We start from the raw sequence: 27,656 nt of genomic DNA, 5'->3' as shown, positions 1-27,656 counted from the left end.
CTTCATGCCAGCTGTGTTTTCATGTCCATGATTTCCAAACAGTGCAGTGACCATGTCCTGCCAGGGAGGTAAAGGACAGAATTACCAAGAAAAGCTGGATGATGACAGTACTCCTGACATCATAGTGGCTCAATCTGCAGTCGAAGACACTTGGATTTTTGGTTTAAAACATTTTAAAACACAATCATGGGGTTTCCAACCCAAGCAAAAACCTGTTATCTTTAACACCTTCCCCAGTTTCTGTCCCTCCCTCCAGGAGGGAGGTCTGGTCTCAGTTCTGTGGGCACAAAGCTCACACTACACTTCTTCCTGGGCATTCACTTTCAGTGGGGTTCCTTTCACTACAGTTGTTTTAATGTCACAAATACTGATTTCTTATTCTTCCTTATTCAAAGCAGGGTGGACAGACTTGTGGCGCCCCAGTACTAAATATCCATAAAGTATTTTCATTAAATAGCATGAGGTGAAGTTAGACAAAGTCCTGTAATCTAGACCAGGTTTCCTTTAGCTCATTTATGGTATTGTAACCTTTTGTCACGTTTCTGTTACTTTCAGGAACAGTTTTCACAAAACTGTTACTGTCCTTCCAAAGTGGGATTATAAATGGAAATTAAATACAACCCAATGTGCTGAAAGATGCAAGGTAGCAAAAAGTTGAAAACAATTATTCCTGTACCAGGCTTTCTGGTGACCAATGCACTGTGTGGGGAGAAAAAGAGTCTAGCCTCAAAAAATAAAGAAAAGGGTAAAATCATGGACCTGAAAACTTGAAAAATATGTTTTGAGATTGTCAGAGGTCTGCTCAATTATTGACAATTAAACCACAAGTGAGGTTGCTCCCTAAAATGCAATTGATTTCAGACAGAAAATAGTTATTAGAAGAAAAAAAAATTCTCTGAAGCAACCAACTGAATACCCTGGTGTGACCGTGTTCACAGGGGTCTTTGGGTGAGGGAAGAGACGAGGATTTGACTCCATATTTCAGAAAGCTTGATTTATTATTTTATGATATGTATTACATTAAAACTATGCTAAAAGAATAGAAGAAAAGGTTCTCAGAAGGCTGGCTAAGAACAGAATAGAAAGGAATGATAACAAAGGTTTGTGGCTCAGACACTGTGTCCAAGCCAGCTGACTGTGATTGGCCATTAATTTCAAACATCCACATGAGACCAATCACAGACCCGCCTGTTGCATTCCACAGCAGCAGATAATCATTGTTTACATTTTGTTCCTGAGGCCTCTCAGCTTCTCAGGAGGAAAAATCCTAAGGGAAGGATTTTACATGAAAAGATGCCTGCCTGGGCAAGTAAAAGAGAGCCTGGGAAAGTAAAAGAGAGCTCACAACAGGGAAGACTGGCTATGATTCCTGGGGGGATGAGTGTGGAGCAAAGACAACAGCCCAAAACTCAAAAGTCACTTTGTTTCCCCTCCTGAAAGGAGACTTTTTCCATGCCAAATTTCATATGGCCTTGCATAGGCAATGGTGACTAACCTGCAGTTGGACAGTTAGGGCTCCAAATACAAAACAGGATTTCACAGCATCCAGCCTCAAGTGTTTTACCAGTCTGAAAAGATTTCTTGCATTTATCTTCCAAGGTCTGTGAACCCATATGCATCCACACCCAGCTGCACAAGAAAGAGAATAAGGTTGAAGTTCTTTAAAAATTCATCTTAAAAGAGATAGCCCTGAAAAATTATATTACTTTTACATAGTGTTAGCTTGAAAATAGTTTTGAAATAAAAGCTTCTCTTTGTTAATTCACCCAATAGATTATAAAAATATTCTTTAAAGGTTGTTAGTATCAGAGATAGTGCATATCATTTCCTTCCTAAGGCATGTTGGGACCACTAAGGTGACCTGGGCCCTTCCTAAAGGCAAATTCCCAGCTCCTCTTTAAGGCTGAATAGGCATTCAGAGGCTATGCCTATTCAGATCAGCCTGCTCTTCCTGCTGAAATAAAATCTTTCTTTTGTACAAAGAAGGGCAGGACCTTCCACTTCAGTAGCGGAGTGATCTCACATCACTTCTGAGTCAACATTCCTCAGAGATGTTGTTCGCAGTAGCTGCTGAGTGACTTCAGAATGGTTTTCATGAGGGCTTTCTAGTAAGATCCAGTTACTGAGGAAAACCAAAACCATATTGGCTTTCATTCTGCCAATGCTTTTAACAAGGAGGAATGATTACTAAGGTAATTGATTATTTGGAGGAGGCTGGTCAAGTGCAGAAATCTTGCTGATGAAGGTAATAGTCTTCCAGAACAATTTAAAAGGGCCAAGTAATTTCTGCACTGAACACAAATCAATTTGCATTACTCCTGTGCAGACACCTAGCAGCTCAAAACACCATCCTTGCGTTGTCTTAGCTGTGAGATATTCACCCATATTTTTATAAATGAAATTTATTGTGAAGCAGGGAGTCTTTATGCCTGTCTAGGCTTGGCACTGCTATGCATGCATTAGCCACACATCCTTCAACCAGGGTAATCAGGATGAAATACTTACATTCAGCTGTTAACTTGAATGGCACCATTTTAGTAAAACACCCACTCTAAATAACCACTCCAGACATTTGAAAATTAACTAAACTCCTGAGTACTACCAAGTTTTGAGCTTAAAATTTACATAAGTTCATATTTGCTTTATTACTTGTATCTACATCGTTTTTACTTTGCTTTGACTAGCAGACGTACTCACAGAAAGCAGTCATACCTGTTCCAATCTAATTTTTTAGATATGCTCTCTTTAGTAAGTTCTGTATCTGCATTACAGTTAAATACATCTTCCCTGAGCACTCCAGGTCCTCCCATGTTTCTTTTTACCATGTCCTCTTACTGAAAACAGTGCTTTAGCTTTTCCACAGCTGCCTTGCTTTTGCCTGACCGTATCAGACTGGTGGCCTGTGGAAATGCTTTCTTGTCTTAATGAAATCAGCTCTTTTTCCATTTGTTGTTTTTCATTGATTTCTCAGAAGTTTGCTGAGCTTCCCGAGCACTTTGTATCACTACTAAGCACTATTTCTATAACACCAGTTCTCAAGGTCATCTTATTCTGTGTTTAGGATATCTTCTTTCTAGACTGACTTCTAGTGTGGCACTGCCTTCCTTTCCCTTCACTGGCAGCAGTAACTAACATGGTCCTGGTCTTGTGCCAGGACTGCAAATGGAAATATCAAATAACAGTCCCAAGGCAGGCTCACAGGGATCATTACCAGTTAGTTCCCTGTGTACCATGAGCTTCACATTTACAGAGTAACCCATTACTGCCCTCTCTGCAGGCTGTTCTGCTTATCTGTGAGGACTGAAATACTGAAGCCAGTCTTTTCCATCTTAAGTGATACAAAACCCCCATTCATTTTAGACCTATTTAACTGGACTTTTATTTCCGTGTAACTCTGCAGAAGATAACTCCTTTGTTCACATTTCTGTATTTGCAACTACAAAACTAGTCATTTCTTGTTTGAATTTTCACTGCAAGATCCTCCTGAGCTTTACTGAGGCAATTATCATTTCATTGAGAAGTTTCTTATCTCTGAGATGCAGCTGACAGCATCGTTCCATTAACATTTCCTCTGCCCAAAAGTTGAAGCACTGCAGGGTATCCAGTTAGCTTTGAAGCTTTTCCTTATGATTTTTTTTTCTGCATGTAAATAGTGCCACATATTCTTAGACCTTGGGCTGAAAAATTTAAGGCTTTCCACAAGAGGTATGATACCCAATTCATTGATTTGGGTAACTGCTCCATGCAGTGTTTCAGAGTCTGTCTTTGAGAATCTGAGGAGCACTTTGCAGACTCTCCAGCACAGACATTAGAAGCCTGTGACCAACTCAAACCTGGCAAGAAGAAGGTAATTTCCCTAAGGAAAGCAAGCAGAGAGCCAACTGTAATAGAGTTCCAGGGTGGGGTGATGTATTTGCCAGCCAGGGCCAAGCCCTGACCCTGCTGAGGGGAGCAGGGCAGACCCAGAGAAGGGGGCCTGGCTCAGCCAAGATGCCAGATCCCCCCTCCTGGGGAGGAGGCAGGCCCCAGGAGGGGGGATTCATTATGTGAGGGTCGGTGGTCGGAGACAGGAAGGACAACACACCTCAGAGCTTCACGCGACAGCCGCGAGCTTTATTGCCCGGGGTTAAAACAGCGAGTTCATCCTGGGGGTTAAAACAGCCCGAGTTCATCCTGGGAGTTAAAAAAACAGCCTGGTCTCAGCTGCTGGCTGGGCTGATCCCCTCACAGCCCAGCTCCCCACCAGGAACATGTCTGCAGCTTAGGATGGCACGTGATAGGTGAAGCCCCTGTGTAGATTTGAACCCAACCTATCCCTGCCTCATCTGAGGACTTTTTTTTACCTCTAGGCTGGCCGAGGTTGAAGGTCTGACAAGACCAAACTTATTTGGCAGCTAAATTGTGAAGCAGGGATTGCAAACTGTGACAGGGACCCATGGATGAGGGTTGGGATCCATGGATGAGGGCTGGGATCAGGCACTGGGCCGGTCCACAGTGCTGAGGCTCTGTCAAGCCCAAGCAGCAAGCCCTGGGCTGGCTCCTGGATCCAGAGATGCTGTGGCTGAGACAGACCAACACCTGCAGTCCAGTCTGATGGGGCTGAGCTTAAACGGAGCTCCAGGCCCATGAAGAGCAAATGGAGGGCCCAGGTGAAGCTTGTGGAGGTTCATTTAGGGCTTATTAGCACCCTTGGGGCTCTGACACTGTGGGAAAGTACATTATTCAAATGAAATCTCATGACAAATAATAGCTTAAGCCATGCTGTTTCATGGTTTTTAGATTCTTATATGTTTATTTCACATAATTAAGCACCATTAGGTCTGGGAACTTTATCACTTGATGGAATATTCAGTGTCAGTAGGTCGAGCACAACAGTTACTCGGTTGGGTTCACCAGCTCCTGCAGCATCAGCCTTTCCACTGTCCTGTACCAAGCACAAATTTCTGTCTCTTTTTTGTTTGTCTTTTTAAAACTATCAACATACTGCACAAGAAAAAGGTGTATATGAATGTTTGTTTATGCTTTGAGATGTGCACTTAAATCTCTTAGCAAACCAGCAGAGCTTTGGACATTAGTTTGAGTTTTCTCTTTGCTGTGGAAACCCTTTAACTGAGTCAGACCTGATTATCATTTCCTTAACAAGTCATTCATCTTATTTCACATTAAAAAGGCACCAGAGTAACCTTTAGCCAAATCTCTAGCCTACATAAACAGCACAGATGTGAGAATGCTGCAGAGGAAACAGAAGAGATACCAATTACACTGCTCTGGGAACCTTCTGTTCCAGCAATTATGTAGCGATGCTGCAGAGACTCACTAACAGCACCACATAAATTTTATCTCACATTTAGCTGCCAAGATGCATATCTTCAGTGCAGCAGGAGAGAAGTTTCATATTTCATTGAGTTACAATTATCTTTAATTACATCACCATCATTTTTAACATCGTGAAATGGAATCGAAGTTTATGGCCACACACATGTAGGAGACGTGAACCACGTCATACCTCCTCTGCGTGATCTTCAAGGAAAAAAATCAGATTAAGCCCCTCAGTGTCATCTAGCATTAGAAATTAATTAAAATATAAAACACGGATCACAAAGACAGCACAGAAAATCTTAAGTTTAGAGATCAAGGAACGTCTTTACACGATCCATCTGTTGTTAAAAGGAAAATTTGTTCAGTGCATTGGGATTTACTTTTAAAGGCTCAAACTGTCACTGAAGTTTGATCCATTTTGATCTTGGGATCATTTGAGTATCTCGGTGATCAAGATGCATCTTTACATAGTTGCTTTATAATTGATGAAACCTGAACCACAAGCTTGACATGGTGATATTTACACTCTAATTGTAGGGATAACCCAGCTGGGGCTGTCTTGCATTGTCTGGAGCAGCTTCATGCTACAAGTGGCAAGCAAGCAAAAGCCTGCTGAATTATAAAATCAAAACAGTGGCTGCAGGACTAAGCAGTGCTAGTTTTATTCAGACTTTTCCCCTGGGATGAGTCCTCTACCCTGATAGCATTTACTTTCCTAAGTTTGCTGTGTAATGTGGTGTTCTAGCAGGACTTGGGTCAGGTTTGTGTCAAAGCAGGAACTGTGTTGGTTGGGTTTAGTTAAACTAAGTGCAGCCTGCCAGTTCAGGTGGGGTTATGTATCTGAAGATATCTAGAAAATACCTAAATTCAGAGGTATTTGCAGACTCAGGTTACATAAGACTTTTCCTGTGAGTCACTCCAGAGGAAGTGAAAAAGTACCACCACATTCCTGAAGGGAAGGTGCTGATCCTTTGAGTAAGTCCAGTGTGGGATGTTATTCTGAGAGAAAGCAAAATACACCATTCAAAATTAAATTAAGGACTTGGGTTACTATCACAATAATTTCTTTGTGCTGTTACTACTGCTTATTGTTGCTTGTTCCAGCTCTGTGCACATCCCAGCGCTGCTGCCTGCACTGGTGGTGAGATGCAGAGGGTGCTGGCCTCAGCTTCACAGCTCTGGGAGCTAAGTGCTTGGGGGCAGGCCCTGTGGAAATAAGCCAGTTGTTTTTTGTCAGAGTTGTTGCTGCCTTTAGGGATGGTTCTGCCATCACAGGATTGTAACCTGCTCCAGTTTTGCCTCACACCTGCCTGGGAATGCCTTTGGCATGGAGAGGGACTTCTTGGTGGAGTTCCTAAATCTGCACTAAGTCAGTGAAGGAAGTGCTGGTGCAGTTTAGGATGGGGATTGGTCTGTGGTGATGCACAAACTAAGGTCCAAAGGCACTGGTTCAAGTCTAGTTGATGTTTTACAATTTAGAACTGAGATAAATGTGAGTGATTTAGGGAGGTGCAGGGTTTATGATCTCTGGGTACAAATTTCCACTTCTGCCAAGATGAAAACAAGCATGAAACAAAATACCTCCTCCAATTCTTGTGGCAGAAACAGAGGCCTCCCATCATTCTTCCTCATGAGCAGTGGCATTTTATATGATGTGAGTTTTATAGGGCACTCCTTGTATAGCTGGAGGTGAGTGTGCAGCTTCAGGCACCTTGCAGTTTATAATTCAGTCATATCTCACATCCACTAGTGAATATTCTGCATGAGTACTGGTCCATTTGGTATAGCTGAGAAATGAAAATGTGGCTGAAAGCTGCTGAAATAGTCAGAAAGGTTCCAGACATATATAAGACTTTATTTTCCTTTTGCAGAAGAGGAATACAGTGCCTGAACTGGTGAATAAGAGATTATAAAGATCAAAACCTAATATATTATTAGTTTGCATAAAACCAGCAAATTACTTTATTTTTACCTGAAGAACCTCAAAGAATTTGCTGCTCTTGTTCTATTGGAAAGTGTTAACCTCAAATATCAGCAATGGAGAGGGAACAGAAACCTATTATTGTAATGATGTCCCATATATGGTACTTGGAATTCTAATGGAACTGTTTAAACTGACAATTGCAGAGAAATTATGCAATACTGTAGATCAAGTCTAACTTAATGTGGAACAAATGGAGTGAATTACATGAGAATTACAACTGAAATAGTAACTCAGTTATATGTGCACAGGCAGTCATGGTTGCCTTAGTCATGATGTACTTGTCCTAAAGATTTTAGTAAAAACCAATTGGGTTATGTCAGAAAGAAGATCGGAGAATTCTGAAATGCAGAAAAGTGATTGTAGGATCATTGCCTGGACTCTGGTCTAATGACTTCCTCACCCTTCAAAGTGTTTGCGTGGATGTTTAGAATTTCTTGTAAATGTTTCGTTTAATGCAGTTTAAGACCTGAGCTTTCTGAAATGAGATCTGTTGAAAAACACAAACTCCTTCACCCACTAAATGCATACATGCATATTTGCATCCACTATTAGTTTTCCCTTCCACTGATATTTAGAACAAATCTCTGTCCATTTGCTTTCAGGGATTTTGTTGACTGCCAAGACCTAGAACTTTTCCATTTTTGAAGTCTTATTTTACCTAGGAAGATCTGAACTTGTTAAAGCAGCGAGGGGAAGGGCCATGAACATGGCCAGAAGATTGGACTGAGAGTTGGGATTGTTCAGTGTGGAGAAGGCTCCATGGAGATCTTGCTGAGACCTTTCAGTGCTTGAGGGGGACTTATAAGAAAGATGGATAGAAAGATTTTACTGAGGCCTGTAGTGACAGGACAAGAGGCAGCAGCTTTAAGTTGGATTTAGATTGGATATATGAATTTTTATTTTTTTTCTCCTATAAGAATTCTGAGGCATGGCACAGGTTGCCCAGAGAAGCTGTGGATGCCCTATCCCTCAACCTGAGATCAGGCTGGATGGGACTTTGAGGATCCTGGTTTAGTGGCAGGTGTCCCTGCCCACAGCAGTGGGATGGAGTAAGTGAGCTTTGAGGATCCCTTCCAACTCCAGCCATTCTGTGCCTTGGTGAAAATATGAGCTGTAAAGACAGCTAAAATACATGTTTGTGATTACTGCTGCTTTTCTGGGTTTTCTCTGAAGCGTGTTGCAAACACTGTAATTAATTGGATTTCAAACATTAAAATGCTTCAGTTGAGCAGCGGGGGGGGGGTTTGTTTTTGTAGAAACAGGTGGCTGCCTGAGGCAGGGGATTGTTTAATTGTTGTGGGCTGTGAGGCATCTGCATAAACACAGATTAGTCAGATCTAGCTGGAAGCAGGAGTCATCCTTTCGGCTGGAACTTCCTGTCATCAGTGCTTCACAAAAGAAGGAAGATGTTCAAAGACAAGAAGTGGCACTACAAAGGTGTTATATTAGAGTGACTTGTGTAGCCTGGTCTTTGGAGGTATTCGTTCTTATCACAAGGCTGTGAAATCTGACCAAATTGGGTGCAGCAGACAACCTCCTCCCTGCAGAGTCAGCTTGTAGTCTGTCACGGAACGTGGGCACTGCAGCTCCAGACTGACACCAATTAGCACTTCTTGTCAGGAGATGTGTGTAGCCCCTGCTTGTGTGACTCAACCAGGAGTAGTGTTACTTAAGTGAGCCTGACACTCTTAGAAAAACAGGGCCAAAATCCAATTTTTTTAGCACAGTAGCTCATTGGTGCCAACTTCAGAGACTCTTTATTTTTGCCTTAGACAGTGTCCTTTGAGAACAATACGTAATTTGAAATTATATAACTCCCTTTCTGTTACTCACCACTGGATCTTGGTTTCGATTTGTTTGTTTTTCCAGACTGGAACAAAAGGATTGAATACAGGCCTGGCTCTGGCAGCATTCCCTTGTTTCCCAGCATCCACCTGGAGACGTGTGATGGACCAGTGTCCTCAATCCACACCACCATTGAGCTGCAGACCAATTACATCGGGAAGGGCTGTGATCGTGAAACCTACTCTGAAAAATCTCTGCAGAAATTATGTGGTATGGATATGGAGTTCCATTGACATAATAATGTTTTTGCAAACAAGGCACCGGCTCCTTGTTACCTGTAAGCATGCAGAGCTTGGATTTAGCTCAGCTGGCTCACTTTGGATTGTAGCCATGAAAATGGAGAGAGTCATGATATTTGACAGCTGCTCCATCCTTCTTTTCCTTTTGTTTTCACTCTACTTCATACTTTCTCCCTGCCTTCTTTTAATTTTTTATCTCTCCTGCTCCGATTCCCCTCTCAATTTTTCCTTCTTCCTCATTCCATCTCTTTCCCCTTCTTTCTTCCCTCTGCTACAGATAGTGATGTGACACTGTAGTGAGATTTCCAGTGTAGATTTGCCATCACAGGAAGACCATAGGATCTGAAGGGAATTAAATCTTCCTGTTGTGTTTCAGTCCTCCTAACTCAGCTTTCTATTCTGCTGCTCAGTGCTGTGCCAGAGGACAAAGAAACAAAAAGTAAAATAATATTCTGGGCAAAAAATATTTAAGAAACATGAACTTCAGATTAGAGCTGACCTGGTGGAGAAATATTTCCTAAATTTTTCCTCCCTTTTTGTGCTTTCTGATAACTTTGTGTAAAATGCAGAAGTCGATTTTGAAAGGCAGGTTAAATACTTGAAGATACTGCTGTATTTTTTTCAGACTTTAAGATTCTGTATCTGACAAAGCAAGGGCCACACAATAATCCCTTCATCTTTTGAGATCAGATGTCTCTCCTGCTCTGATATCCTGTCTTTAGAGTCCTCCTCTGAAGCCCTGATGGTGTAGACATTAATTCTCATCTTCCCTGTCTCTTTGCCTGGTTTCTGTCTGAGCCACAGTAGTAATTGTGCAATTTTTTTCCATTTAAATGCGTGGATTTTGGTTCTGGGTGCTCTGGTGTAGGCCTTGCCTTTGCTCTGATAACCACCCCGCAGTGCTGCAGGCATGTTAAGATCAATACACTAACCTTTGGGAAATAATTTTTGTAAATGAAAAATTTCAGCCAGTGTTACTAAATTATTAAAAATGGAGAAGCAATTTCCAGGGAAAAACGGTTGGCAGTTGCAATTATCAGTTATCAGTGGAGATGAAGAAAGGGAGATAAAGGTGAATGGGAGTAGTAGCATTGTCATAAAATCTGAACGTTTTCAACTTCAAAATTGCTTAGTTAAGATCACAGAAACAATCATGACTTCGATTCTATGTCTGTATCCAACTGCCTGGGCTCTAGAAGAGCAGATGAAAATCCATCTGCCCCAATATGCATCTTAATCATGGTAATGATATTAAATCTGAGGGGCGGACCAAGACTTGATTTCATAAAATATGAAAATTTTAATAAAAATAAATATGTTAAATATTTATATAATAGCTACATATATATACATATTATCTATCAATTATATATAAATATTCTAGAAATAATATTTATGTAATAGCTAAAGTCAAATACTTTTGCCTCCTCTAAGAAGCTGGATTAGCAGCCAAATGAACTTTGCTTTGTGCTGTTACAGACCTGAACTGCAAATGTTACAGTCACTCAGTGCAGACCACTATGAACAAGACCTAAACCACAGAATTATTACCTTGAAATCAAACAATGACAGCAGCTATATCCAACAATATGATCATTTCAAGTGTAGGCTGAAAGGAGGTACCTTCAGCTGGTGTAAAAGTCCTTAGTTGAGGAAGGTTGTACAAACTCTGAGGGGCTCAGTTTGCAGAGTGTGGCTTGACTGCCTCACCTGCTGACCCTGGAGTAGAAAAGAGAATTACAGGCACCTCTCGGGTCTGCAGGGCCATTGTGGTGGCTGCAGGCAGCTCTGAGCCGTGGACAGACATCCCTGCTGAACTTCAGCTCTGAACTTCAGCCCTCCTCATCTGTGAAGGGAGAGAATGGAAAACACTTGAGAAAACAAGTAAGAGTGTGAGTGTATGTAAATAGGGGGAAAATTCTCACCACTGAAAGAATATTTCTTTTGGTCCAGGTTTTCCATATTTCATAGCGAGCAGACATGGTAGAAACTTGTAACAGGACTTTGATGAAAAGGCTGTAAGTGACAATGTGCTTAACATGAGAATTGCATTTAGCCTGGCCTGCACTTTGCTATTTAGTATTTTTTACCATCCTTAATGTAGAGAGAAGTCTTATGAAAGCCACTTAAATTATTTCTAGAAATCAGTTTTCTCCCAGAAGTTACCTTATTGTAACTAATGGCTGGATGATAATAAAATCCTTTGAAAAGGATGAAAACCCTGAATTTTTTTATACAGTGAAGCACGATGTGATTGCAGAGTGTGCAGAACTGAGCACTCATACAGCTCTGCACCACGTAAAATGCAAGGCTCTCTCTGTAAAAGTAAAGATGCAGTTTATAAATCCTGTGCTCATTTCTTCATTTATCTGTTGGAAATCTGGAGAAGGCAGATGTTAAGGAGGGTGAATTAAAATTCATTATTTATATGATGGAAGGTACAAGTCTGCTTTTCAATAACCCAGAGATTTGCATCCCTTGGACGGTCAAGGTGGGCAGCTTAAATGATTAAATTACACTTGAGTCATTTTAAAGGCAAGGAACTATTAGTGTTGTGCCTCAAAGCATTTTAGAAAGCATTCTTTCACCTTGTTACCTGACAGTAATAAAAAGTACAGACTAAAAGACGACACCACTTGGACTGCAAAAACATATCAGAAAAAATCACACTAAAATAAACACAGGATAAGGAGCCTAAAATATAGTGGGAAGATGGCTCTGGTGCTGTCTCCTTTCCCTCTAAATGTAGATAAAATAGGAAATAATGGGATTGGTAATTCTCACATGTGTCAGATGGGAAACTGAGGCAGGGAAACACTGTCAGCCTCAAGGCCCTGCTCCAACCACAATCCTGCCCTCTCTCCATTATCCTGGGTGGTGTAGCATTGCAAGAGGCCCAAAGTAGTTCTGATCACAAAGGAGAGTTTGAGCTGGGAGTTATTTGGATCATTTGTTTCCAGCTAAGCCAGCAGTCTGGTCCAGCTCAGTGAGCCGCATCACTGTGTGCTTATCCTGGCGCAAAGTTTGGGGCCAACTGCATAAACCACTTGTGAAAATAAGCACTTTCATATGCAAGAGGTGCCTTAGGAGTCTTAGCCCAAAACTGAGCTTCATGCAACAGTTCCTGCATTGTTCTGGAAGCATTTGGGGAGAAAAGGGCATCAGGCACTACATTTTGGAAGGGCACTGATCCCATGGTCAGGCTATTCTGGGAACACCTCCAAAGAAATCCTGTTTGCATTGTTCCAGGTCTGTCTCTGTACATGGCTGAGCAGCCTGGGGCCCTGGCTGGATTTTCTAGGATAGGAAAAGCATGACTTATTCCAGCCAAATCTCTCAAGTACAAAATCCAACGATTTTTCTCAGGACAGGATTAAAACATGTAACAGGATGAGATTCCAAACTTAGCCATAAATCTCCATACAAATATAGGCAGATAAAGTAGAACCTGTTGAGCTTGGTGCTGGTTACACAAATGCAGTGTCCTGTATTATCCAGAATTACAGTTTGTAAAATAAATACACTTTGTCTCCATGCTCAAACTATGAACATGTAGGTTTTAGGTTTGATATTCAAAATATCACTTCAGAATAGCCTCATTTTACAGTAGTAAATTTTTGGAAAAGAACCCAAGACATTCAGAATAAGATAAATATTTCCAAATCATTGCTATAATACATTTTTTAAAAGCCTGTATGAAACAATTCTACACACTTTTGGCTTAAATTTTTTTGCACTCCTGCAGAGATTTGGGATCTTTTATCTCTCCTTGGATGGTGAAGGAGGGCAGAACACCTTAGCAGGGGATTTTTTATGCCATCACAGTTTGCTCACCATATTGTTACTTGACAAAGCAGCAACAGGAATACAAAGATTGTGCTTTTTACTCTTGGAATCCTATTTCCTGTACAGGCTGTCTTTCACATGCTCTGGGTAGCTCCTTGCATGGTTTTCATAGTGCCTGGCAGTTGTTAAGCTGTAAGCAAACCCAGAGCTGTGAAGAACTGTGCTATTTTATTAGATCTTGGTACCACGGTGTTTTCCATCTCGGTCTATCATTAAAGAACACACAGAGCTCCAACCATCAAATATGTACCAGAAAGCAGCACTGGAGTGATATTATCTGGTTGGGGTGAATCCCCCCCTGTGAATGGACATTCCTCCCAGAATAACTGGGGATATCCATGGCTGGCTGCTGGACACTGTGAGGCCTGTCCTGCAACCATCCCCACTGGGCTGTATGTTACAGCACATCATCCTCACAAACCTTCATGCTGTCAGGGAGGGAAGATAAATGCAGAAAATTTGTTTTGACTTAGCAGATCTTGAAGTAGCTGAAGAAATGTCGTTAATGAATTTCAGAAAATAATGAACATTTCTGAGAAAGATAACTTTACATTATTTTTCTATAGTTTTCTGTGCAGAATATTTAATCTAGAAAACTCTTGCTGGTTCATGATGGTGGGTATTTTATAATGTTTCAGTGATTTGGCATTGAGGCTGGTATGACCATTTGGGTAGTCTAAAGAGGGTGAATCAGAACCCTAGCCTATATTAATCTTCACAGCTTTTTCACTGGTCTCTCATTGTGTTATTCATTATGTGATTTGCAGGAGCTTCCTCAGGTGCCATTGACCTGTTACCATCTCCCAGTACAACAACCAACTGGACAGCTGGGCTCCTCATGGATAGCAATGACATGATTTTTAAATTTGATGGAAAGCAAGGAGCCAAAATCCCAGATGGAATAGTCCCAAAAAATTTAACTGATCAATTCACCATCACTCTATGGATGAAACATGGACCTAGTCCTGGATTAAGAGCTGAGAAGGAAACTATTCTCTGCAACTCTGACAAGACAGGTGAGTCTGTGTATGGAAAAAATGTTATGCAAAGGGGATATCAACAGCAGTAGAGTGTTGCCTTGTCTCCTCATTTAATTTGGTCTGAGAAAAAACTAATCTCAGATGGTGCCACTCCAAATATTGCTGCCTTAAGAGCTTACTGAAGGGCCTGATGACTACCTACATTTCAAACACAGCTGGGATAACCCAGCTAGAGATTTCACAGGAACTGACTGATAGCATAACTAAATTATGTTTAATTTTTTTTCATTATTTAGATTGAAACACTTCTAATTCTTCACTGAGACAAGTTAGATAAAATATGCATTTGGATTTCATTTATTAGCTAGGGCAGGATGATCCCATGAACAAAGCTGATGCAGCATGCTTCAAGAAGAGTCATACTAATCCATGAAAAAGCTCAGTTCTTTAGGGTTTCTGTGATGTGGCTGGGTGCTGTCGGTGTGTGAGGCTCGCAGACACCAAGGGCTGTGTGTGGCTGAGCCAGGTGTGTCCCCGCAGAGATGAACCGGCACCACTACGCGCTCTACGTGCACAACTGCCGCCTCGTGTTCCTGCTGCGCAAGGACTTCGACCAGGCCGACACCTTCCGCCCCGCCGAGTTCCACTGGAAGCTCGACCAGGTACCCCCCTCCTGCTTCCCGAGGTCATCCAGGACCTGTAAGAGCCGAAATGAGGGATGCGGGACTCCAGGCAGCTCTCCAAAATGCAGTTTATTGTGTACAAAATGCAGTTTATTGAATACAAAATGCAGTTTATTGTATCCAAGACATTACAGCAGTCCAGGGTTGTGGGTGACAGACCTGTGCCTACAGCTGTCAGCTCCAGCTGCAGGCAGGCCTGAAGACCCTTTGGTTTTGGTTACAATGCATTATAGACTTTTCTTTGCTGAGCATCTTCATACAGTAGAACCAATCTCTACCTTAACTTTTATCTATAGCCTGTCATAACTACTCTAATTACCATGTTCATGTTACTGTTCTCCAATCACTCAAAGTTAGTACATTACAGTTTAAGCTAGAAGTTGTTTTTCAGTTTTCTTGCAGTGGAAAATTCTGAGACCTTTTTTCTGCTTGCCACATCAGCAGGCTTGTTTGCCTGTGCTCTCTTTCTGCTTGGTAAAAACATCTGCCTGTTTGAGGTGGGTTTATCCTTTGCTCTAAGTCATAAAAACCTCTTCTAACTAACACACCCTTTGCCTCCTTGGTTATCCAGTAAGACTGGCTCAGCAATTCTTTTCTTCTATATCAAAACTTGCTTCCATCTCTATTCCTTCATCAGACTCCACATTTAAAAATCTTTCTGCCAAGCACACGTATCTGAGACTTTCTTGTCAAACTTTCATCCTTCCCAACAAGGACTCTTCCTCCTCCTCAGCCCTTCAGGCAGCACAGGTAACCACCCAGATACCACAGCAGCTGTCCAGAGTCTGTCTGGAGTCTGTCTGGAATCTCTTGGAATTACACTGCAACTTGCAGCTGTTTCAACTCTATTTAGAGTTGAGACAAATAATTTAACTTCGTCAAGTCGTTTTATGCACTAGTTTTTTGTTGTTTACTTTAATTGAGCCACTTTAAATGGTAAGTAGAGGTTTATATCCTTTGGCAGTGGAGAGAGATGTGACATTGCATATAGTTCCCTAAATGTTTTCCATTTATAAATTTTAAAAAATCTGCCTTATCAGCACAATAGGAGTGATGGAAACCTTTCTGGTAAAGAGTAGGCTGATACACAGAAAGGCACTTCTATTATATTGTAAATCCTATCTGCAGACCTTTTCTTTTATCTGCTGAGCTGTATGTAATTTTGCCTTATTATTAAGTGTATATTGCAAGAAAATTATTATTAAAGAGATAAGAGCTGCCTTTCATAGACTTGTTCATTCTAGGTAGGATAAGCATCATTTGGATGAAAGAAGACAGACTTCAGCAAAGTACTATTTTTTCAAAGCAAATTTCTTCTTATCTTTGAGTCCAAAGTATGCTATGGAAAATGTAGCTATAGGAATGTTTACTTTTCTAATTCACCTTCTAAATGTGTATAAAAATGAGATCTCCATCGTGGTTATCAGATGAGTGTGGTAAGAAGGCCTGTGGTGGCCATGGCACTCGCTTTGCATTTAACACTAACCAGTCTGGAATCAGTTTGTGCTGTACTCAATATGAAATCTTAGTGTCACAAAATAAATTGAAATTAAATCATATTGAAGATTGCAAGTCAGGAGTAACTGATATCATCTCAGATAAGGCTGTTGTGAGTGCTGAAGATGGACTTGTATTTCTAAAGTCTATACTAAGCATCTAATTAATGATAATGCAAGGTTTTGGGAAGAATTTTGATTTTGAAAATTGAGTGCAGTCAACTTCTATATCCTTAAAATGAGAGAGAACCAGTGTCCTCTCAATATATTAAATTTGTGTGTGACTCTTGTAACTTGGCCATGAACCTTCCTAACTACTACTGAAAACTCCTACATGGTATAAACTAGAGACAGAAAATATTTTGTAGGCCACTTGATTAATTGCCTTTCATGCGGCTGCTGTCAATTGATTTCCACAGTATATTTTCAGCTGTTGTTTATAGATTAAAAAGAAAGTAAGATTAAAGTATAAATAAAGTTTGTTATGGGTTGTGTGCCCAGACTTCCATGAAGATAGATTTATATTGTCAAGGTGATACTGTTGTAAGTTTTGTCATGAAGGGACCTCATAAAAATTGCTGCTTTATCTCTTCTTCATGCTTCATCTGCCCTATATGGTGGAGTAAATTAAAAGGAACTGAAAATAAAACATATGTGAATAATGGGCTAGGAAGGAACTTGCATGGTTTTGAAGACAAGGCAGTGAGAAATTGTCATATAATGTAGTAAAATGATGCCTTCTTCTAACTGTATACCCAGAGTGGTATATCTTAGAAAGCGCAGGATATTTTAAAACCACATCACAAAACAAGCTAGGGTCCTACTTAATATGAAAAGAAGCTGGACTAGACTTCCAGAAGTAGATTAATTTGATTATTTGCATATTTCGACACTGACACGCCTCTGGAAATCTCACCTTCAGAACAGATCATTCTGTAGTGGCAAACCCTCCAATTCCCTGGTGCTGTTGTTGTTCTGTTAAGAAAAGCCTGGGAATGGAGCTGTGCCCAGCTGCTCTCCCTGTTCCCCCACCTGCCCGGTGGGACAGGGCTCTGCAGACAAGACAGGGCAGAAATTCCTCTGCAGGACCCTCCAGGGCTTGGTCCCAGCCACAGCCAGCGCAGAGGAAAATGTGGCAGAGCACTTTATTGCTGAGCTCACTTTATGGCTGCAACAATCCAGAGATTGTTTTTGCTGAGAGATATCCAGTGACCTTGGAAGAGGGTGAAGCTTGAACTGGTGAAATCATTTATCACTCTCACTGCAGAACAGTAAAATTTATGATACCAGCTGCTCTGGGCTCTATCTACTCCATGAGACTCCTCATTCTTTCAGGGCACTGACTAGGTTTAATTTAATTGTCTAGATCTCATTTCTGTGGTGGGTGATTTTGGCATACACCTTAGCTGCAGGCTCTGTCCTTGTCTGGATAAAGGGATCCATGAATATTTTGCACAGCTGCACCTGAGCAGTGCATCTGGGGCCTCTCAACACCGTGACAGCCTTGCACAAGAAGTGTGTGGAAGCTCCAAATGACAGCGTCTGCCAGCCTAGCTCTGGGAAGATTGTGTCTTTAAGTCAATTCATAAACCTAAGGATTTATTTCCAGTATGGCTTTCAGTTTATTTGTCCCTATTTGTTCCATTAATGGCCTTTGCTAGGTGAATTTTTCACTTTCTGCACTGATCCATGACCTGAGAGTGCCACAGCCTTGGGCAGACGTGCCTGTACCAGTGACTTGCTGACACAGGACCTCTGCTAAAGGTGCTGATAATCAGAGGTATCAGACTTTTTACTGAGGGTGTCCTTGTTATTTATAAGAAACATGGGAAGAAAGAAGTGTGGATAGTTTGGGATTTTCCCCACTTTCATCCTTTTGCAAATTAAATGTCTTAGTTGTGAGAGAATCCATTAGCAGTAATCTGGAAGAAAAGGTATGGAAAGAGCAATGTTAAAGAAAATCAGTGTCAGGTCTGTAACATTGGTAATAAAAACTTCAATAGATGCCTAGGTAGAGAAGGTTCCTTCATTTTATTTCCATTTCTTTGTAAGCCCAGGTGTTTCCTTTGTTTCAGGATCATGACCTTTTTTCTGAGTTTCCTGCTCAGAAGTTTAAATTGAATATCATGATGTGTTTGTCAACATTTATGTAATTTCTTTTCTCGTACTTCAAGTATTGGATGCTTTTTAAACCCAAGAACTTATTACAAAAAGGGCAGAAATGACTCTTAACAAAACAAAAATTTTGTTACCAAAGTCAGTAAAAGGCATCTAAATTATTATCTAATTATCTCAAATGAACATAGGTGTTATTTTAAGTGAATTATTTAGGCAGCCAAACATGCATTTGGGACATCTAAGAACAACATATAAAATATTAAAACTGTTTCTCTGACTTTCTTAGAAAGCTGTGAACCAAGCCAGAATTGCAGTTTGAATGATTAACCAAGTCACTCAAGCCTTTGGTGACAGTGGAGTACATAACACTAAACAGGATGGTGTATTTCACACTGTTCTGAACAGGTATTACACTTTTCATACAAATATGAGGACAGCCAAAAGGTATTTTTTCTTCCCCTAAATCAATAAGATAACAACACTTTTTTTAGTGGGAGAAGGTATTTGAGCCAGAGATGAACAATTTTTTCATGTACTTTATTCACAGTGCAACATTATTTTCAGGATGTTATCATTCTGCAAAGAGTCTTCACCCCATAGGCAAAATTTATGTTGATCCCATTAAAAACAGGGAATCTAGTGCATGATGTGGAGTCATTCTAAGTCAGCAAAAACCAGATACACATGAAGAAACTTACTGTTTCTTTACTAAGATGAGATAAAATGTTTGAATAATCCAGCATTAACCTGCAGTGCTTTTCATTGTGAAAAGCCCCCGGAGCGATTCCTTTTCTAACAGGAACTACAGGAGATGGTTTGGATACGTCTAAGTGCGGTGCATTTTGTCAGTGCGGGCACGGAGCTGCTGAAGGATCAGGGCAAGGCCTTGCTTTGCACTTCACCCCTTCCGTGGCCACACACACACACCAGGGGCTGCCCTGGAGGAGGCAGCCGTGGCAGTCAAGTGCTTCACTCCCAGCTCCTTTTTTAAAATCAGCACCTGCTCAAGGACACGGTAGAGCAGGAACTGACTTTCGAAGGAATTTATATTACATAATAAGAAGGTAACGTGAAATTGATTCGGTATTTAGACTCTTTTTTTTGTTTTAAATATAGTTAAATTGGATATTTCCATCAAACAACAGGATTTATGCCTGGAAGTTCTTCTTTTATGCTGGATTGTTAACCATTGTTTAGAATTGGTTTTTGTGTGCGTTCAGTTTTAAGAGCAACCTTCATATAATGAAAGCTGTATGGGCCTCCCTCTTGAGAGATTGGAAAGAGAGAAAACGAGTGAGAACCTATGGAAAGTACACCATAATCTCAGTCCAGGAGGGGCAAGGGTACACAGAGAGACAAGATGCTGCAAGTTTCCATCATTTCTGTGCATGAAATCGAATCTCTAGGTAAAAGCCATCAGTCTTGGAAGTCCCATCCTTTCCAACATGATGCTCTATTTGAAGTCACCTTTTTTGTCTATGATGGAGTTTAGTTGTTTATTACTTGAAGCTCAGAAGAGTTTCTTATGCTCTTAAACACTTACTTTAGAAATTAGTATGCAGGCCTGTACTGCTTAATGCTTACAGCTTTAATAAAACTGCAGAAACAAATCAGTGAGGTGTTTGCCTACAGAGCCAGTAAGAGAGAAATGATAAATGAATGACTAATTCTGCAACAGAGATTAAATAATTCTAGGATTTAAAAAGTCTTTGTGGCATTCCTGGCACCTTAAGTGCCTTCCATTACAGCCCTGTCTATTCCGACACACTTTATTGCTACTTTCCATCTTTGAATGCTATTTTGACAAATATTTATTCAGTGTCTTGCTTCAAAACAGTTTTTGGTAGCACAAGGATGAGTCACCAGTGATGATAAATGGTGAAAATATTCTTTGAGATCCCAACTGAAAAAAGCTTGCTTAATATAAGTTTTTAATGCAACTGCTCTATCACTGCTCTATAACAACAAAATCTTCACAAACCACTCACAGTGGCTGTCCAGAACTTGCTTTATGACATACAGGATTCCCCCTGGGCCACTCTGAAGTATTCCCTACAAATTGGTGTGCCTTTGTGCATTTCTGATTTCTGCAGTACAACCCAGTGTGAAATGCAGTGACTGCTCTGTGCTTCTGTAAAACTTCTATGACCTTAAGGAACAACCAAGCTCAATATTTTATCATTTCTCTACTTGCTTTTGCTTGAAGTTATTTGGACATTTTTCTGCATATTTCTGCTCTACATTTTGCAATTTTCTGACCTGTTTTATTACATCTTTATTACACTGGTGTGGGACTTTCAGCTGCTTTAAATGATCTGGGTTGACCCTTCTGAAAATGATCCCTGTTATGTGCTGTCCTTTGGGTCTTACATGGACAACTGTTTTTCCCATATGTAGTTATGGTCATTCCCAAGGGAAGTTAGAACTGTTGCAAACATTCTTTAGACCCTAAGGCATTAATTTATTTCTCAATGAAAGCATGAAAAAGGAAGGAACTCTGCATAGAATAAAAGGAAGTTTAAATTGTCTATAGCACCATGAAATAATAAAAAGTATGACATTCTTAAAGCATCCTGTGGGAAGACTGTCCAACTAATTTAATTTCTTAGTGACAATCTTGATATGGAGTTATTAATAAATCTAAACAAGCTGGATTAAAGTGTCTGTTAGTGCCCTGGTTTTACACTATTCTGGGAACTCGAGAAATTTGAAGCCTAGAATGGAAATTCCCTATCAAACTATTATTTGAAGGTGAAAAGTCACATTTACTCTCTTATTTGTCAGCTATTTCTAATATTTCTCTTTTACACTGTATGTGATTTATCACTTGTGCACCAGAATTTGTACAACACATGCAGAAACTGGTTTGGAAATGTTCAAGATCTATTACTTGGGCAATTTCCTGAGGCCCCTCAGGAAATTTAGCTTAAAGGAAAAGCAGGTTGGCTTTCAGGTGGTGTCTGAAGCATTTCACAAAGATAGGACTGATATCTTTATCCTTGCAAAGGCAGGTTAGGAGACAAAGAGGTTATGTTATTAATAAATATAAATTCATTTATCCATGTTCATGAACTGTTTATTCCAACCTTAGAGCCAGGGTTTCTGGATGTCTGCAGTTCAGGAATAAAGTATGGTGGTGCTTTTCCATGGATTGCTTTAACATCTGGGTAGTCTCTTGACAATGTCAAAGCCTAGGAAGGCATATTTTCAAGCACACGGTGAAAAATTATGTAAAAATGCAAAACTGAGCAGCTTTCTAGCTCTACATTTAAAAACGAAACACAGGGTGCTGCCTAACTGCAGTCAGCCAGTGTTACTGAGCTGACATTTTTGCTTGATGCAATTTAGGAACAAGAAAGGTGTGTTATAATAGAATTATTTCATCATGAATGAACTACTGATCTAATTTACTAAGCCACCTGGAAGTTACAGCATGACAGCACAAAGACATGCTGCAGCTACTGTACATAATCAGGCTTTTCAGGTGCTTTATCTGTCAGCATGATTAAGCAATTTCATTATTTAAACTTGTAATTAAGCCATCCGTATTTTTGAAACCCATGGTGAAAATCAGTATTACACATTACGAGTTTCAAGGCTACAAAAGCAGCTCACAGCTTGCATGCAAATCAGTTTGCAAACTCTTCCTGTCACTGCAGTGAAGTGTCCTGTGTCACCACCACCAATGAATGTACCTTAAACAGAAAGGCTCTTATTTCAAAGCTGCATTTTCTAATGCAGTTATTTGCTTGCACCAAATAAGAACTTGATCTCCTAATCCTCCCTTTCAGTACTTTACCCACTAAATTTTTATTTTCTTATATCTATTATTGAAATTGTAGCATGTGTACGTTGTGCAACCTCGGCACAGAGAAAGATGCACTTTATATATCCCCTTAAAATTCCTTCCAGCTCTAATATTCTAAAAATATATCGTTATGGTTGCTAGTGGTTTAATAAAACTTATATCAGGCATTTGTCATGTGAAAGTAGCCATATAAACAACTCCTCACCTAAGACTGCAGGAGTCATTTAGCTGAACTATGGATTTGTCAGTTCTCACTGCACCACCTCCCTAGGTCATCAAAATCAATATTCTTATTTACAGAGCTCCTGGGATGTATTAGGAATGACTGTGGTGGGTAAACCAAATGCGTGATTTACATGAATTTGAAGAAAGATCAATTTCACTTTTCATAAAGAGCTCTACTTGTCTAAAGATATTGACTGTCTTAAGACATAGATGTAAAAAACACTTTTTTGCATTCGCCAGGATTTCAGAAGAATTTATATCTAATGGCCATATTGAACTTTGCTGCTATTACTGTGTTTATGTGCTGCAGAAAGTAAAAAATTCCCGAGGGCTGCACCAGGCATCTGCAGAGCTGATGAGCCAGTGTGAAGTCACTGGTGTGAATCTGCACTGGCTGAGATTCCAAACCTCTGCTTCCATACCCATGGATATTCACTGTGTAAGGATAAAGGAGAATCAGCAGCTGTTAAATAAGGTCAGGGTAACTTTGCAGGTTTTCAGTTCAATGCCACCAATTAAAAATGTACTCTTCAAGCTGGGCCTGGATCCATGAGCTTTGCCAGAGCATGGCAGAGCCAGGATAACTTCAAAATTTAGTATTAACTGTTCTCTCATTAGCAGTTAGGACCTGATTGGGTTACAAATAATTGTGGATCCACTTATAGTTTTGTAGCAGTACTAGTGCTGGCTAGGAAATGGAAATCCTTATGAATAATTTCATGTCTTGAAAGCTTTTTCTACTTCAGAGTTGCATATTCTTTATAAGCAGGCAGTGAACCCTACAGAAACTTCTTAGGCAGGCAAAAGCAGGATCCTTACTTGAATCTTCCATTAGCAGAAGTTGTTTTCAAATGAAATTAAAAGTGCAACTTTAATGTTAGAAATTGCAAGTTTATTGAATCATAATTTCAGGAAAGTTCCTGGAATTCTTTGGCATTATTGATAGCTGTAATGTTTTGTAGGGGTTTTTTAAGTAATTGCATATTAAAGTCGTAACAAACCTCCATCAGCAAGAAAATTTCCCAAAAGAAGCATCACTATGCCATAGAAGTTGCACCAAGTTCTGGTAGAGTATTATAACAAACCTTCCAATTTTAAAATATCCTCACAGCAGCCAGTGAAGTTCCTGTATCTAATTTACTCACAACTGCTTGAAAACAGACCAAAAAGACGGCAGACTGATACTGCACAGATCTTCCTACCCCTGTTTTCGTGTTCTTCCAAATGGACCATGGTATTCCAGACACTCCAGAATTTTACTGCATTTTTTCAAGCAGTTACACAGTCAGGATCTCACTAAGTTCTTTTCCTATCTTACTGTGATCCTTTCATTACTGATTCAATCTTTTCCCTTCCAGTTTGTTCACCCCAATTAACCTGTGGACTCAAACATGTTCAGAGGAATTTACTGTTGCTGTAATTGCACGCATGGCCTGCGTGGCATTTTTTATTCTTTCCTAAGTGGCCTCATGCCCTCTCTCCCTGAGACACCTCTACCACCATCCCTGGGTTTGGATGCACTCCCAAATGAGGGTTTGCTGTAATTCCATGGCCAGCACAGAGACCCTGATTTCAAATTCAGCCTTCATTTTCCGTATGATGAATATTTAACCAAATGTGGCTGATTTAATGAAAACTCTTGCAGTAACTTAGCACCCAGTGCTCAGCTAAAGTAAATAGAAGGAGAACTGTGATAACAGTTAAATGTATTGCAATTCAAACATAAATGAGGGTATTAATATGACTCTAGAGTGTGTGCAATAGGAGGCCATAGATAGTCCTCTGCACGAAGAGGTGACAGGAAATGTCCAGTTGCTTTCAGGTAATAAGAGACATTGCTGAATGTCACACTTGGACTCCTTCCCGCAAGGGCAGAGCTGCTGTTGCTCTCCTTGAATGTCACTTCCTAGCCCAAATGGACTAATTGTTTGGATTTCAGAAATACACAGCTCTCAGCTGGCAGAGGATCCACCTATTGTCTTTATTTCTGCAGTTACAGTTCTTTTATGTCATGTAAGTCTTCCACATGACTTGGTATGGGTCTGTTATTACATACTTTAGGGGAGCATGTTGGAAGTTTTGTCCTTAATATTCAGATTTTTTTAAAGTTATTTACAATTTTGAAAGCAAACACCTGACCTATTTGGCAAAACTAAAAAGGCATATTTTTCAGGGTGTTTTTTTTTTTACCTGAAGAACCTGTTCTCCCATTTCTAAAAATAGTAATTTCAGCACCCATTTACCAATCAGCAAATCAGTGTTTCACTGGGAAAATTTCAGACAGCTCAATTGTGAATAAAGAACGCGATCATGATTAGTACTAGAAGCAAGCTGCATATTGACAAAATAACAGCATTCTCTGGCAAAGTCACACATACAGCTGATAACTAATTACCTTCCTACGGTATGTAACACATAATCAGTCTGTCTGCAAAATGCCAGCTCTGTAATTAAAGTCCCAGCAGCCCCCATTTCACTAAAGAGACTATGCATAATATTTGAGTTGTATTCTTTCCTGACTTATATCTATGTATAAATACAGCAGCATGGACACACAACCATTCTTCACCTTACAGAAATTATTAAGGGAGCCAAGTATGACTCATTGCCACCTTTTAGCTGCATTAAAACAAAATAGCTTTTGCTTTTCCCTGCATTATGTCCTAATTGTCTGCTGGAACAGAAGTAAATCCCAGACTAATCTGTATGGGGAAGGAGCACCTATTTCTGCTGTGCCTTTGTGCTGCTGTAGCTGCCCCCAGCTCAGGCTGCTGCGGTATCCACACCTGCCAGAGCAGTGGGCTCTGGGCTGCATGAGATTCCCTCCATGGTTCCCTGGAAAGCTCCTCTCAATTCAGTGTGAGACTTGTGTGAAAAGCAGGGGTTCTTTCATCCCCAGTTTGCACTGTGCACTTTCAACAGAGCAAATAACGTTTCAAGTAAATCGCTTCTCCCGAAATGCGGAAATTGTGAGAGGTGTTTAACACCCATGTCAGCTGCATCTGCCTTTGCTGAGCATGTTTAAAGCAACCCTTGCAAGCAGTCTCAGCGCTTCCTTCAGAGATCAGAGCCTTTGAAGAGGGATTTGCCAAGTGATGGGGGCCTTCAAAGAGCCAGCAAAGGACAGGTGTGCAGCCCCAGGCAGGATCTTTCTTCTGTGTGCAGCCCAGCCTGGGAACCCCAGTGTTTCCCAGATGGGAGCTGAGAGCTTAGGCATCGAGTCTGGATGGTTATTTAATGAATTAATGCCGGCATATAACTTCCTGTGGGATGTGCATTGATCAGGGAGCGTAGTCCCTTGGTCTGACAAATTGAGTGATGTGTGTAGGTGGGACTGTGTGAGAGGCAGGAGACAGGAGCTCTCTTCAGGAGGTGTTTTTAGAGCTGAGCACAAGTGTTTGTCCTCTAAAGCAAACAAGCCCCAGCTACCCTGTTTTCTTTGTCTCTGGGGTCTAGTTTGCATTAATCCCACTCTTTGTACCTTTATAACATCTTAAAAGCTGCCTGAACCAAGTGTTTTATTTGTTCAGCAGCAAGAAAGGATGTATCATCCTGCTTTGAACGGGGACAGCCTCCTTTTTTCTTCATGAAACCTCCTGATGCTCAGAGAGACAAAAAAGACCCTTCAGGAGTGTGGCCATACCTCTCAATTGTCTCAGTCCTTGAAGCAGCAGGCAGTCAAGATGCCTGACCAAATGTAACCTCTAAACACTTGAGTATTATCATTTCAGGCAGGTTTCTAGAAAGCAAGCTGAATAAAAAGCATGTATATTAATATTTGAGAGGTAATGGCAAAGAATAGCAGGGTTTGTTTTGTATTAACACTCATAGCTTTTGGGTTTTTTTAATTGAGGTTATGTTTTGATTAAGTATTATCAATAAACTGAAAATTATTTGCTTGGTTTTCTAGCAAATAATGGGTTTTTCAGGAAGTGTGCTAAATGGGCATTTCATTTAGTTTATGACCACAATTTCATTTGCAGACAGAGCCCTCCAAAGTGAAAAATAAGTTTGTTGCAAATCTCTTAATACAAATATCTGACAGACAGAATTCCTGCACGTGTCACCTAAGAAGGCAGATTTTGGAGATGAGAGAACGTGATTTAAATTCCAGATAAGATTCAAAGATGAGGCCTCATGAGTGATGAGGCCTCATGAGTGAAATTAAGTAGAATTTTATGCATTCTGTCTTGAGGAGGGAACAAACTCACAGACCAAAAGCTCCTTTCAGCTCCCTTTGAAATCAGGTTGTTCAAAAGCCCACACCTTTTCAGTTTTGGAAAGGACATTAATAATGCAAGAAAATAAGACTGACACAATTTGTGCCTCAATGTACATTAAAACATCCCTGATCTCTGTACTCCCTTCCCAGTGATGCCCTCAGGAACATAATGGGTGCCATTTTAATGCTATAAATGCTTTATAAATGCATTAAAAGGTGAAATTTTAAAAATTATTTCAGCACTTCAATAAATAATGTCAACCAAATATCAGGAAACAAAGGAGGTATTTAGGCCACTTCAGTTAGGTAGGAGCTCAAAGGATCTGGTGGGTTTCATAGTTCTCCTTAATATTATTCTTAATTGTTAAGTGGTAAATGTGTTCAGTTTGTGAATAATTCCCAAAGACATAATCTCCCCAAGTCTTTGCATTTTTTTCATCTCTGATCATATGTATACACATTTGGGTATATAACATTTATAGCAGTTTCTTTAGTCTAGAGAGATATTTAACAGAATATGGACAAATACGGACAAATCACAGTGTAGATCAAGATCTGGCATATAAATGAAACAATCATAGAAGCCCTTTCAATTGGGAGGCAGGAAATTAAACTTGTAGTGTTTATTCTTGCTAAGACTTTGGTTGATCTTTTTATTCCTCAGATTCAGTTGATTCAAGTTGATCTTAAAAAATGTCCCCATGTTTCATTACTTAGTGGAAAGTGCATACATCTCAGAATATTGATCATTCTTTCCATTTAGATAGGAGCAGTTTTCCACCCTGATAGGAGCCAGGCAATATTTTATTGAGCCTGACATGCTGCAGCATCCGTGCTGGGGCCTCTCTTCCCTTGCTTTTCCTGCTCTCCTCAGCTGTAGATTTCCAAGGG

At 40.3% G+C, this 27,656-nt stretch overlaps 1 protein-coding gene across 1 annotated transcript in view; it reads left to right on the top strand.

The window, feature by feature from the left end:
- Positions 1-27,656, top strand: part of CLSTN2 (calsyntenin 2) — a 198,230-nt gene that overhangs the window by 127,255 nt on the left and 43,319 nt on the right. Inside the window, exons 5-7 of the mRNA XM_030954069.1 lie at positions 9,173-9,358; positions 14,001-14,249; positions 14,754-14,875. Of these exons, the coding sequence (XP_030809929.1) occupies positions 9,173-9,358; positions 14,001-14,249; positions 14,754-14,875 (557 nt within the window). The remainder of the gene's footprint in view (positions 1-9,172; positions 9,359-14,000; positions 14,250-14,753; positions 14,876-27,656) is intronic.

This window comes from Camarhynchus parvulus, chromosome 9, assembly GCF_901933205.1.
Source record: "Camarhynchus parvulus chromosome 9, STF_HiC, whole genome shotgun sequence".
In the NCBI taxonomy this organism is placed as follows: domain Eukaryota; kingdom Metazoa; phylum Chordata; class Aves; order Passeriformes; family Thraupidae; genus Camarhynchus; species Camarhynchus parvulus.
The sequence above is the reverse complement of the archived record's forward strand: the minus strand, read 5'-3'. Positions and strand labels throughout refer to the sequence as shown.